Source organism: Dermacentor variabilis, chromosome 1 (assembly GCF_050947875.1).
Source record: "Dermacentor variabilis isolate Ectoservices chromosome 1, ASM5094787v1, whole genome shotgun sequence".
NCBI lineage: Eukaryota > Metazoa > Arthropoda > Arachnida > Ixodida > Ixodidae > Dermacentor > Dermacentor variabilis.
In genome coordinates this window covers 170,145,493-170,159,649 of record NC_134568.1, presented here as the reverse complement: position 1 = coordinate 170,159,649, position 14,157 = coordinate 170,145,493, and the positions used below count along the sequence as shown (strand labels likewise).

The following is a 14,157-nucleotide window of genomic DNA, read 5'->3' as shown; positions in this document are numbered from 1 at the left end:
CTGTGTGGGAGCTAACACTGTTCTTAGCATTTGTTTCTATCTCATCTAAGAATATGTGCCTGATATTGTGCTGAATTTTGCAACAGCTTCATGCTGCTGGTTAAATTTGGCCTGTAAAGCGCACTCACCTACTGGACAGCCAAGCTGTGCATGAAAGTCAGCTTCCCGGTAGCAAGGGGCACGGGCTTGTGGACAGTGAGGGTGCATCTAGAGCGCAACGAAAGGGGATGGGGGAAACTGCACAGAAGGATCCTGCAGCAATAAAAATGCTCTTTATGGGAGTAAAGATCCAATGGGCCAATCCTCAGCAGCCATGCCCCAATCCTGAGCTTATTGCTTGATAGCAAATGCGATGAAGGACGGCTGGCACATGGTCAAATAACTGAGTTTATGGGCATTTGATGCTATATAATAAGGCATAGGTTGGCGATAACAGGCAGCTAGTAGGAATTACTCAATTTCTCAAGTTAACATGAGCTAAATAGAGAATTTTTAAGTATGACTGCTTACTAGTGTAATTTTTTATTGTTGACAATATAAGTACAATATTCCAACCGTGTTAAGGTAACGAAACTTGCTAATAGAGGCATGTGCTAGTATTCATATTCCAAAATTTTGATATTCGTACACTCTAGTAAGAAGCAGTGATGTTAAAGGTGAAGTGTACAAGATGACAGCATAAGAAACAGTGTTTTTGAGAGCCAAGCACTTTTTGTGCAACATTCAAGTGCCCAGTTAGCTGAAATAGGCATTTGCAAGTAAGGTGGTTTCCTTAGCCTTCTTCTTCTTCTTTTTTTTTGACCTCGTGATGTGAAAGGGACCATAAAACATCTTCCTCTTAAATGTGTGTATATGGGCATGCACACATGCTCTTAGACTGAAGTGCCAGCTATCCTACATGGCCTTGTGTGTGTATGTACTTGTGACAGTATGAGCGGGAGGTGGCCCAGCTGAAGCGGCTCATGGGTCAGCTGCAGCGCAAGCTCAGTCTAGCTGAGACCCAGTTACAACAGCAGCAGCAACACCCACTCTCAGCAACACTTGGTGCTGATAGCACAGAAGAGCAGCAGCAGCGTCGACAAGAAAAGGACCTCCAGATGAAGAGCATCATCACCAGGTACAGATCACTGTCTTGTGCACTTGCTGGAAGCAAGCTGCACCTGTATCTTTTACTGCGACAGCAGTTAAAAGCTTGAATTTGGGTTTGCTCGCTCTGTTTGTCTGTCCATACATTGTTCATGGTATGCAGTCACCATCAAGCTACCTCCTCATTTTCATTTTCACTCCCACCATATGGCAAAGAAAAAAAAAATAAGCCTTGTCCACCACCACCAGAGGGGATCAAACATGCCCCAGCAGCAATGTGCACTTTGGAGGCAGATGTGCCAGCCACTGAGTTATCACGCAACATTCACACCTGGCTTTGTGTGTGAGTTTATGTGCACGATGGAGACTCTGAGAGTGGTGACATCTGTCGTGTGTTTGGGAGGCAGTACTATAGTGTACGAAGACAATGTGCTGTGCAAAGAAGCTGTTATAGAGGTCTGAAGTCTGTGGGTGTGTGCACACACAGAGAGAGCTGGATGTAAACGCAAGGTAGATCCCATAGCATCTTGTAACACATGGACAAGGGCCTTTGCTGTGTTGTTTGTGAATGAAATGTAATGCCAGAAAGTTCCACTTCTATTCACTGAGGCTGTCAAGCTAAACACATGATTCAAGAGTAGGCGCTACTTCGTCCATTCCATAAAAGCGCACATGTCAAATCAATCACTACTATTATGAACGCATTTTCCCATAATTAAAGGGGGTGGGGGAAGAAATGCTCTGCTAAATCTCTTTCGGTTGTGTGCCAGTAAGGCATCTTAGAAAATGCATTATTTTTTGCATTTTACTTGCTTTGTTTCAGTGCATTATTCTTCATTCAGTATGCAACTAAACACACTTCTCAAATTTGTAACCAAATTTCACTGCCTTTTCTTAGTATCTTTAATGGACTCATAAATAATTTGTACTGAGTAAAGAAGATGCTAGCCTCTGTGTTAGTGCTCACCATGACATAGGTGCCCATGCTTGTGAAACGAGATTTGTTACAACTAATGTCCACTTTGTCCAACAGAGTGCAATGCTTGTGGAAAAGTGGGGTTTTTTAAATGAAAAATACAAATTGGCAAATTTTACAGTTTTTGTTTATTCTTCAGAACAAATGAAATACTTTATTTAGCTTATCAGATATCAAGATATGTCTCTACTATGTATAAAAGAATGTTAAGCGGTGGGCAAGATAAACTGTTTTTCGTAGATACAGCTGCCACAGGGATATATACCAGGCAGCTTTAACCAGACAGTAAAAATTCTTTACAATGCCTGTAGCAGACAGCATAATTCTGGTCCATGAGCTGTTCTACTCGAAGAGGCTGTCATTACTTGCATGAAAAATTGAAATGCATAATTGACTAATTAACAAAAATTCACTAATTAAGTTTGAAACTAATTACTTTGTGGCACATGTTGCAGTTTACAAATTCCAACGGGTGAGTCTGTGAGTTCGCAAGGCGCATACACTTGGAACAAATTATCAGGATGACATCAGCTTCAAGATATTAATTCCCCAACTTTGCAGGGAAATGCATTGGTGTTTCAGTTACTTTTGTGCTTTAATGCATGTCCACATTTTAAAAAAAGTAAATGGAATACTAACAGGGCATTTTTACCGCATGCTTGACAGCACATGTCTTGGAAATTGTGTCATCCACATAATTCTTTTCAAGTGTATACTCCTTGCAGTCTCACCCAATAGAATTTGTAAATTGCAATATTTGCCATAAGTAATTAGTTAAAAACTTAATTTGGGAATTCTCATTAATTAGTCGATTATGCATTTCAATTTTTCGTGCACGTAATATCTGCCTCTCCGAGTAACCAGCTCATAGACTAGAATAGTGCAATCTGCCACAGGCAATCTTTAAAAATTTCTGAAAGTGTTCACTGAAACACCCTCTGTGTATATATATATGTGTGTTGTCAACATAAGCATTCTGGTAAAACACTGTTCACATTAAATAGAACCTGATATTTTGTGGTTAGGTTTGTCACTTGGGATGTTTGAGATTGAATGACCTCCTGACTCGCCACCTGTGGTTGTAGTGGTATACGACTTCAGATACAGCTCTGAATGGCTGCCATTACAGTTATTAGACATCTCAGCACTTGTACTGTGACCTCAGATGGCCCATGCTTGCATGTATAATTATAATAATAATAATATTTGGGGTTTTACGTGCCAAAACCACTTTCTGATTATGAGGCACGCCGTAGTGGAGGACTCCGGAAATTTCGACCACCTGGGGTTCTTTAACGTGCACCTAAATCTAAGCACACGGGTGTTTTCGCATTTCGCCCCCATCGAAATGCGGCCGCCGTGGCCGGGATTCGATCCCGCGACCTCGTGCTCAGCAGCCCAACACCATAGCCACTGAGCAACCACGGCGGGTGCATGTATAATTAAGAAACACATACTGTGTCCGGTGACATCGGCCCCTTTCCACTCTTAACTTCGTGGGTTAAGAGGGGAAATGTGGTTAGTGGTTATTTACCGCTCTTAAATTCATTGCAGGGAATGGATAGATTATTTATGAAACAATATGCTTTTACTTGCTTGTAGTTCAAACAGAAATGAATGTTCATCCACTTGGACACTGGGACTCTAAAGTTGATGAGATGATTAAAAAAAACTGAAATTTTGTATTGCACTCAAAATTCTTTCTTTCTTGCAGTTTCATCAAAATATATTTTCTTTTTTGATAATTTACATAAACCATATTTCATAGTGAGACTTTATGGGGCCTACTTCGTTATTATTGTCATCATTATCATCACCATGATCACTTCGAGTGAAATTGTAGGAAATAGCTGCCATCAATCTCAGTGAAGAAAGCATAAAATGTGTACTGTGATGTTGAGTCTTTTCAGAGCAGCCAAGGTTACGGCATCCTATAGTGTTCTTGACGTCATCTTTTATAGGCAAATGTGGTGCCTTATACAGTCGCCTTGTTGTACTTGAGACCTTTATTTTTCAAGAGAGAACTGTGTAATGTCATCTTCATTGCATTCTGTAGCCCCCTCAAGCAAACTGTACAGCCAGTCAGTTATGTGCACCAAAATCAAATTTAGAGGGAGTCCCAATGTCCACTGTAGTGGATGCACACATTTACTCGGTAGTAAAAAATAGGTTCATCCACCAAACAAACCATTCATGTTTGCCTCTCTTCCTTCAAGAACACATTTCCATGACTTTAGTTGAACTGCTACTCATGTGAAGAATGTAATTAGTATTATCACGTGGGCATCTGACGTAAAACGTTTTCACGCTCCAACCCACCATTCTGCAATGGCATCAGGCCGCTCAGTTACGCCCTATCTGGCCCAAACTCAGCCAGGTAGTAGCACAGACTTGTAGCAATAGAAAGGCATTCAGGGTGCTTCTAAGCACCATTTGCTTTCTAAAATAATTAAACAAATGTCCACACAGATGATGCCGAGCCTTGCAAGGTTAATGGGGAGTTATCGCTAAAATGTACCCAAGCGGCTTTGGGCATGCACAAAAACCCTAGCTCCATTATGGACCCCTTGCAAATTTTGTGTTTTGCTCTCTTTGCACTCTTTCGTAAGTCCGGTGCTTGGCGTCCCTTAACTTTAAGTGCGCAAAATCTAAAACTTCCTAAATGCTGCACTGCATAACAGTACTGTGTTGCTGCAAAGCTGACTTGAGGAAACCGGCCATTATGCAGTGCATATTAGACCTTTGCCTCGCATGCCCTCCTCAACACATCTCTCGATCTGAAGCGAACTGAGTTATACTCACACTGCTTACACATAAATAACTTAGTTATACATCTGACTTTGGCTAGCTACCTAGCGCATAATGGGAAGTACAATGCGCCTGTGTTGCACAATTTTTTACTCACACTTGGGCAATATTTCGAGAGATTTATGGCCATGTCCACACAATTGGAAAGACTGGATGGAAATCGGGAGTCTTTCAGACAAATTCGGAGAGTTGGCAGGTATGCTTCCATGGTCTGAAAAATTGGAGAGCAAGTGTTACTTAAAAATTGCAATGATATTTCTTTTTATCGTTTGCAATTGTGACCTGGCTCACATTGGCCCTTTGGATTTGACTTCCATTTACAGACCCCTATTTCTGTCAGTGGCATCGAGCTTAACGGTTATTGGAGATGCCCATGAGGCAGCAATCAATTTTCAACAAGTCCATCAGTCATTAACTCAATGGCAGTTGAAAATGTGCATGTGACGAGGATATGCAGTAGATTTCTGCTAATTCGACTCCAGTTAATTCAATTTTTTTTTAATTGGATCCCAACCAAATGTCCCAGCCAGTGCCCATACATTTCCATGTCATTAAACTTCACTCATTTTGATCCTGAAATTAGCCTTCGCCTGGTAATTGAAACTTGGCTGGTCATCCCGCACACTCCCAACCCCAGTGACTGCAGTGACTCTCATAGCAGCAGCGTCTGTCTTATCCACACTTAGTGTACAGTGAATGCATCAAACATGCATCACTTCCTCTCAAAAATGCCTATTTTAAAAAGACATGCTTTTTACCACTAATTTAAACACACACATGACGGCACGGGCGGCTTACTGTGTCTTCCTTTTGTGTGTGTTTTATTTTGCGGCAAAATATGTGTCTTTCACCAAGCACCATCTAGGCCAACATAGAGTTCTGTTGGCGCCTATTTTAGGCCTGCCCCAGGAAGATTTTCAAGCAAAAACAGCAGCTCACAATGAGTTTTAAAGCAAAGCTTTCTTAGCCTCTTCCTTTAACTGTTACACTGCTGCTGTTGTCTTGCACGCCGCTTTGGGAGGTGGTTCAGAGTGTGCATGTGCATGACAGGAGCATGGCGGAGAGGGAAGTCCACGCAAGAAACTCGTTTGGACCTTTCCATCGCGTCGCATGTGCACAATGCCCTCTGGAGACCCCTGGCCGTCATCACGTTAGCCTTTTTACAGCTGAAATTATCCATGACCGCCCTCAAAAGCTTTGCAGAAACTTCAGCACTTACCTCTCTGCTAATGTGCAAGTCCAGAGGGGACGTAGGTAGAACTGCAGAGAGGAGTGGGGAGAGGAGGCAGAGAATGGGTAGAACCGATGCAGTCGCGAAACGAGGGAATAACAGCCTTGCCACTCGCAGTTCCCATGCAGGGGCAGAGGGCGGGAGAGGGAAAAGACAATGTAAAAAGGCAAGGAAACAGCGGTTGTGGGCAAACCGAAGGTACGGCATGGCACGGCATAGTTTTGCTATTTCTGAAAAATAAACACCATGCAAATTTGTCAAGCGAACAACTGACACAGGGTTTGTAGATGCAAAGCCACATTAAAACACCGTAAGGTCTAGGCGACACTACGGAAGTGGTCACACGTCAAATCAACACTTCTGTGTCTGCTGCAGTAGCTTCATGGCTATGGCATTGCTTGAGGTTGCGGGTTCAATCCCGACTATGGCAGCCGCATTTCGACGGGCGAAATGCAAAAATGCTAGTGCACTTAGGTTTAGATGCATATTAAAATAAAACCAGGGTTTCAAATGTAATCCGGAGTCTGCCACTATGGCGTGCTTCATAATCTGATCGTGGTTTTGCCATCCTCATCATCATCAGCCTGGTTACGCCCACTGCAGGGCAAAGGCCTCTCCTATACTTCTCCAACTACCCCGGTCATGTACTAATTGTGGCCATGTCCGTGCAAACTACTTAATCTCATCCATCCACCTAACTTTCTGCCACACCCTGCTACGCTTTCCTTCCCTTGGAATCCAGTCCGTAACCCTTAATGACCATCGATTTTCTTCCCTCCGCATTACATGTCCTGCCCATGCCCATTTCTTTTTCTTGATTTCAACTAAGATGTCATTAACTTGCGTTTGTTCCCTCACCCAATCTGCTCTTTTCTTATCCCTTAACGTTACAGCTATCATTCTTCTTTCCATAGCTCGTTGCGTCGTCCTCAATTTGAGCAGAACCCTTTTCGTAAGCCTCCAGGTTTCTGCCCCGTAAGTGAGTGCTGGTAAGACACAGCTGTTATACACTTTCCTTTGAAGGATAATGGCAACCTGCTGTTCATGATCTGAGAATGCCTGCCAAACGCACCCTAGCCCATTCTTATTCTTCTGATTATTTTAGTCTTGTGATACGGATCCACGGTCATTACCTGCCCTAAGTAGATGTATTCCCTTACCATTTCCAGTGCCTCGCTACCTATCGTAAACTGCTGTTCTCTTCCGAGACTGTTAAAAATTACTTTAGTTTTCTACAGATTAATTTTTAGACCCACCCTACTACTTTGCCTATCCAGGTCAGTGAGCATTCATGGTTATACTGCGCTCAGTTTTACAAACACGATACTAAGGAAGGACAGGACGTGGACGGACGAAGAGCATGCATTGCAATTGGTCCCCTAAGTTACTAAGCAAGGCAATATCAGCGAATCGCAAGTTACTAAGGTATTCTCCATTAACTCTTTATCACCAGTTCTTCCCAATCCAGGTCTCTGAATACCTCCTGTAAACACGCTGTGAATAGCATTGGAGAGATCGTATCTCCCTGCCTGACGCCTTTCTTTATTGGGATTTTGTTGCTTTCTTTATGGAGGACTACAGTGGCTGTAGTGCCGCTATAGATATCTTTCAGTATTTTTACATACGGCTCATCTACACCCCGATTCCGTAATGCCTCCATGACTGCTGAAGTTTCGACTGAATCAAACGCTTTCTTGTAATCAATGAAAGCTATATATAAGGGTTGGTTATATACCGCACATTTCTCTACCACCTGATTGATAGTGTCAATATGGTCTATTGTTGAGTAGCCTTTACGGAATCCTGCCTGGTCCTATGGTTGACAGAAGTCTAAGGTGTTCCTGATTCTGTTTGCGATTACCTTAGTAAATACATTGTAGGCAACGGACAGTAAGCTAATCGGTCTATAATTTTTCATGTCTTTGGCGTCCCCTTTCTTATGGATTAGGATTATGCTAGCATTCTTCCAAGATTCCGGTACGCTCGAGGTCATGAGGCATTGCGTATACAGGGTGGCCAGTTTTTCTAGAACAATCTGCCCACCATCCTTCAACAAATCTGCTGTTACCTGATCCTCCCCAGCTGCCTCCCCCTTTTGCATAGCTCCCAAGGCTTTCTTTACTTTTTCCGGTGTTACTTGTGGGATTTCAAGTTCCTCTAGACTATTCTCTCTTCCATAATCATCATGGGTGCCACTTGAACTATCTCATCTATGTTTCAGAGAAAAGACGGGGAATGCGGGAGATGGCAATTCAAGACGATGAGCAAAACGTGAACAAGGTGAATGCAGGAGCCAAGTTTCGACAAGTGGACTTGTCTTCTTCAAGGCGACATATGCTTTCCTCGCCACAGTATATATAGGTGGGGTTCTTCTAAAGGGGAGGGGGTGTGAGGCGGGAGCGCGTGGAAACGAGGGAAAGTGTGTTAGTGTGTCGAATTAGTAAAGGAACGCTGTGTACAAGGTCAAAGCCAGGACCCCCCACTCCCCTGACCCCAGTCTGTCAACCCACGCTCGTTAGCCGGCGTGTCAAGGGCGTCTAACACGCCAGCTGACAAAAAAAAAAAAAGAAGAAGAAGAAAAAGAAGGGAAGAAAAAGGAAAAGGGGGGGGATACGCCAAGAAATCAAACTAAGTGTTGTTGCCTATAGCTTGAGGTTTAGCATAGCGAATAGATTCTAAAGCTCCCTTTGAAACGTTTATGCCTATTGGTTGCAATGTCTTGAACTTATGGATAAGGTATGATTCTCTGTATTTTCTTTCTCATTCAGAACGGAAATTTGACTGTAAAATGTAGAGTTTAAGTTCATCAAAGTTATGACCTGGTTGGTTGAAATGCTCGGCGACGGCTTTGGGAAGCTTTTTAGCTGTGTCCGCACGATGTCCGTTTAATCTGACGTTCATTGATTGTCCTGTTTCACCGATATATTGTTTCTTACAGAAGGAACATTCAAGCATCTAAATCACATCCGAACTTGTGCAAGTGAAGCTAGATTTGACTTCATGTGTATAATTATTTGCGGTGCTTTTAATTTTAATGTCACTTTGAAGGTGCCTGCAGGTTTTGCACCTAGGGCGACAACGTGCTTTTATTACGGGGGAATGCTGCTGGCTGGCTGACTTTTGCGTGCACAACATGTCTTTAAAGTTCTTGTTTCGGCGATAGGTAACCCTGGGTACATCCGGGAACGCTTTTCGCAGACGCTCGTTACTTGATAATATTGGGTGGTATTTTCTTAGGATGTTGTTTGTGTTTGGGAGTGCATTAGAATATTTTGTTATAAAGGCCGGCGGTCTGTCAGATTCTAATGTGGGCTGTCTCTTTGCCAATTCCGACTGTCTCTCCAATCTTGACGCGGTATCATAAGCTCTATCGAGAGCAACTTGGGGATAGTTCCTTTCTGCTAGCGTTGATCTAAGGTCATTTAGGTGGTGGATATAATCATGGTCTTCGCTGCAGATTCTTCTTACACGTTTCGCTTGTCCGACAAAAATTCCTTGCTTGCAATGTCGCGGGTGATGACTGTTGTAGTCTAAATATTGCTGGCTATCTGTAGGCTTCTGGTAAAGTGTCGTTCTCAGTTTTCCGTTTTCTATGTAGACCGTCGTGTCCAGGAAGTTGACCTGACTAGGAGAGTGGTGAGCAGTAAATTTAATACTCGGGTGAAAGCGATTGAAATGGCGAATTAAGTTGGTTAAGGCGCTTGTGCCGTGTTCCCGTATTATAAATATGTCGTCAATGTAACGAAGATAGGTGTGGGGTTTTATAGGGTAGGATTTCAGCAGGTCTGCTTCAAGCTGTCCCATGAAAATGTTCACATACGTGGGAGCGAATGGCGTGCCCATGCTAGTGCCGAAAATTTGCAGGTAGTGTATAGAATCGAATTCGAAATAGTTGAGCGTGAGAACTAACCTAAGGAGCAATAAGTAAACTTCAGGAGCGTGCGCTTGGGGATTGATTGCGAGGGATCTAGAAACGGCTTCAATTCCTTCACTCATGGGAATGTTGGTGTAAAGGGCAGAAACATCCAAAGTGACTAGAATAGCGCTGTCGGAAAGGATTTGGTTGGCGTTGATGCCGTCAATAATTCGAAGGAAGTGCGGCGTGTCTTGAACGAAAGATGGGAGGGTGGTGGGTATGTTTGACAGGTGGTGATTTAAGAATTTAGATAGTGACTCAGTAGGAGTGTTGTTATTAGACACAATAGGCCGACCTGGGATTTCTGCTGTAAATATTTCTTCGACCGGAACTTTATGTATTTTAGGAAGAAGATAAAAGCGGTCTGCTGTTTTGTTTTTGGGCATCATGAAGCGATATTCAGATTGTGTGATTAGTTCCCTGGACCGGAGCTCCGCTATTGTGCTTAACACAATATTGCTGTAATCTGAGGTTGGGTTAGAGTCAAGTTTTCTGTAATGGGTGTGGTTGTTCAGTTGTTTAGAGGCCTCATTCTTGTACTTTTCTATAGGCCAGATTACGATACTGCCGCCTTTGTCTGCTGGTTTTATTACAATATCATTCCTTTTCGCAAGTTCTTTAAGAATTTGGTGTTGAGCGGGGATAAAATTTTTGCGTTTCCGGCAATGCCGCGTTGACTCTAGAATTTCCTTTGATATCAGTTTTAAATATAAATCGAGGTCTGGGCACTGTTCGTTTTCTGGTGTCCACGTGCTAGGTGGTCTAAGAGAGTCTCTATCTTCTTTTCCTACATCTGGTCTACCGAAAAAGAATTCCTTGATGCGCATGCGCCGTGAAAACTCTGTTATATCTTTGTGGAGTTCGTATTCATTTACTGCGTTGTTCGTCGGACAAAACGTTAGACCACGTTTCAGGAGATCAACTTCTTCGGGGCTTAGACTCTGGGATATGTCTACTACATTGCTGCAGTGCTCTGGATGCTCGCCTGTAGGACTGTCGGTGGAGCTACGTGCTGCAGGGGTTACATTAGTTTCTTTGGGTGGATCTGCAGCTCTAATATCTTTTCGCTGGTATTTATCTAGTAATTTTTCCTCCTTAGTTTGGACGAATTGATTAAGTTCTCTTCTTTCCGTTTCAGTTAACTTTATGCTGTCGAGTTGATCAGAGATCATCCTAAGTTGTTCTTTGCAGTGTTCTTCGAGAATGTCGATAAGGGAGAGCGATGCATTTTCTAGGACAGCATTCCACTTTAATAATATCCTGGAGGGTAAAGAACCAAGGGTGCATCTAACCTTAATTCTGAGACCTTTTGGGATTTTCCTCTGTTTAATGCAGCTAGTGTAAGTTTTTAGGTGAAATCTGTAATTTGTTTGTTTGGCGACGAGTTTGCGGGATTGGAGGAAAGGGCGAGATTTGTTGTTGCGTGTGCTATCCCTAGTGCGTGGTAGTCATTTTTGTTTGGTTCGGGCAGACCTCCGGGGCGAAAAATCTTTAGGTGGTGTCTTCTTACGCTTAATTTTCTTGTCGAGGCCTGCACCGATGTCTGTCTGCGTATCGGTTTGCTTGTTAGTGTATGTAGCTGTTTGTGTGAAGGCTTCGCGGGTGGTTGTGGGCTTCCGTATGCGCGGATGTTGTAAAGGTGGTGTTGGTTCCGCGTCCACCGTTTGTGTAGATGCTTCTTGGGTTCTAGCTTCAGTGGAACGTGCGTGCGAGCTGGTGTTGAAAATTTCAGGCGTGTGTTCCTGTGTTGAAGCTAACTGGGACGCAGGTTCTATTGGTGTTGTAGGTTGCGTCGATTTAAAAGAGTTCCTGAGCCTGTACTTGATGTTGTTAAAAAAACTTAAACTCTACATCTCTAAAACTTAAAAAAAAAAACTTAAACTCTACATCTTACAGTCAAATTTCCGTTCTGAACGAGAAAGAAAATACAGAGAATCATACCTTATCCATAAGTTCAAAACATTGCAACCAATAGGCATAAACGTTTCAAAGGGAGCTTTAGAATCTATTCGCTGTGCTAAACCTCAAGCTATAGGCAACAACACTTAGTTTGATCTCTTGGCGTATCCCCCCCACCCTTTTCCTTTTTCTTCCCTTCTTCTTCTTCTTCTTCTTCTTCTTCTTCTTCTTTTTTTTTTTTTTTTTTTTTTTTTTTTTTTTTTTTTTTTTTTGTCAGCTGGCGTGTCAGACGCCCTTGACACGCCGGCTAACGCGCGTGGGTTGACAGACTGGGGTGGGGGGGGGGGGGGTTCCTGGCTTTGACCTTGTACACAGCGTTCCTTTACTAATTCGACACGCTAACACACTTTCCCTCGTTTCCACGCGCTCCCGCCTCACACCCCCTCCCCTTTAGAAGAACCCCACCTATATATACTGTGGGGAGGAAAGCATATGTCGCCTTGAAGAAGACAAGTCCACTTGTCGAAACGTTGGCTCCTGCATTCACCTTGTTCACGTTTTGCTCCTCATCTATGTTTGCCATGTACAGCCCCATAACTCAATTAAAGTTTAACAGTTCTGCCATGATGCAATGTGCCATGTGAAGCTGTGATAATGCTCAGCCCTCTCGGAGATTATGAACAATGGCACACAACAACACCTCAAGGAAACATGTCTCCCTGTGTGTTCTGTGTACTATTCAGACAAACAGCAGTGGTGCACGCAAGGTAACATTTAACACCAACTCACCAATCTTGTATTAGGCTAAATGCTGAAGAAATTACACATTTGCTGTCCACATCACTGCTAATTATCTTCAATCAAAGCAAACAACATAGGAAGCTTCGTTTACATCAATTCCCACAGTGCAGGGGATCCACATATTTTACAGTATTTACCCACTTCTGTTGCTCCTCTTTTTCCAAGAAAGTTTGTCTGAAAATTGCTTGGTTGGTGCAGTTTGATATGAAACCAAAACCAATATAGGCATCCGCTCCTGTATTACCTACGGAATTAATCATTGTCTACGGTACGGCTTCACATACCCAATCACGCTTTCCCCCATTGAAGTTGCACAAAATGCCACGCTCTGCTCCATTCTTTTCCTACACTAACAGGAATCTGTAAGATTTTCATATAAAACATTGAATAAACTTCCTCTAGCCCCTTGTGTTGATCACCGCACCATCTTTTTACTGTTCAGACTTAGTGACCATGTATTACCGAATGCCCGTCAACACAAATATTGCACACATTCATTGCTTACCACATATGATTCATATCATCATGATCATTATGAGTCCCAAAAATTAGGACAAATTACAATTTGTTTTCATATTCATGTGTTGCCACGTAGCTCTGGAATAGTTTACCCCAAAAAATTAAACCTTTTAACTCTTCCCCTACCATGGGGAAAGTAGGTGTTATTTGTAGGTTATGCTATCTTTTTTAAGGAACTATTGCACCCAATATTTTATGTAATACATAAACAAAAAGCAGAATGAATGTACTTTTCATGCATAAAAGTTTAATAACGAGATGTATGTCATAAAATAAGATATAAATTGCCAGAATCGAGATTGTGGGATAAAATTGAACAAAGTTTGTAAAGACACACTTGTATCTATGAAGAAAAATATGTAACAAAAATTATGATGTATACAAAATGTATTGCAGTCTAATGGCACTATCTCTAAAAAAATCAAAATTTTTCATTGAACAGGTATTTCACCTCAATAATTTAACTGCAAGCACTACAGTTTGATGTGCCGGGCTGCGGCCAGCGATGTTCCGAGCTGGTTTGCGTCGTCATCACTCTCAGAGTCAGAAAAGTCCTACGAAAAGGCAGTATCCTGAGACTCGCTGCTGCTCGATCCATCGATAAAATCAGCCGCAGATGCAGCAGAATCACATCTGCGATCTTTCGAAGCTTGTGCACCACGTTGGAGGCGGCCATTTTTGCTTTCTACTTTGGCCATCACGAAACTGTGTGGATCGCTTTAAAATATTGCCACCTGCCATGAAAAAATTGAATTGCTTAGAAAACAAAAATATAGTTCTCCTCCCTCACGTCCAATGGCGCAGTGTGTCCATGAGTTGCACGTAAGGTCTCGAAAGCAGCATTTCAAACTATCGATAGCGGGCGGCCATTTTTGCTTTCTGCTTTGACAATTGCGAAATTTCAAAGCGCATTCAAAAATT

At 42.6% G+C, this 14,157-nt stretch overlaps 1 protein-coding gene across 4 annotated transcripts in view; it reads left to right on the top strand.

Moving 5' to 3' along the window:
• The window catches only part of raskol (Ras GTPase-activating protein raskol), a 199,175-nt gene that overhangs the window by 177,555 nt on the left and 7,463 nt on the right, over positions 1-14,157 (top strand). For all 4 annotated transcript variants that reach the window (XM_075699424.1, XM_075699434.1, XM_075699442.1 and 1 more), the window contains one exon: positions 930-1,117. In XM_075699424.1, coding sequence (XP_075555539.1) covers positions 930-1,117 — 188 coding nt within the window. The remainder of the gene's footprint in view (positions 1-929; positions 1,118-14,157) is intronic.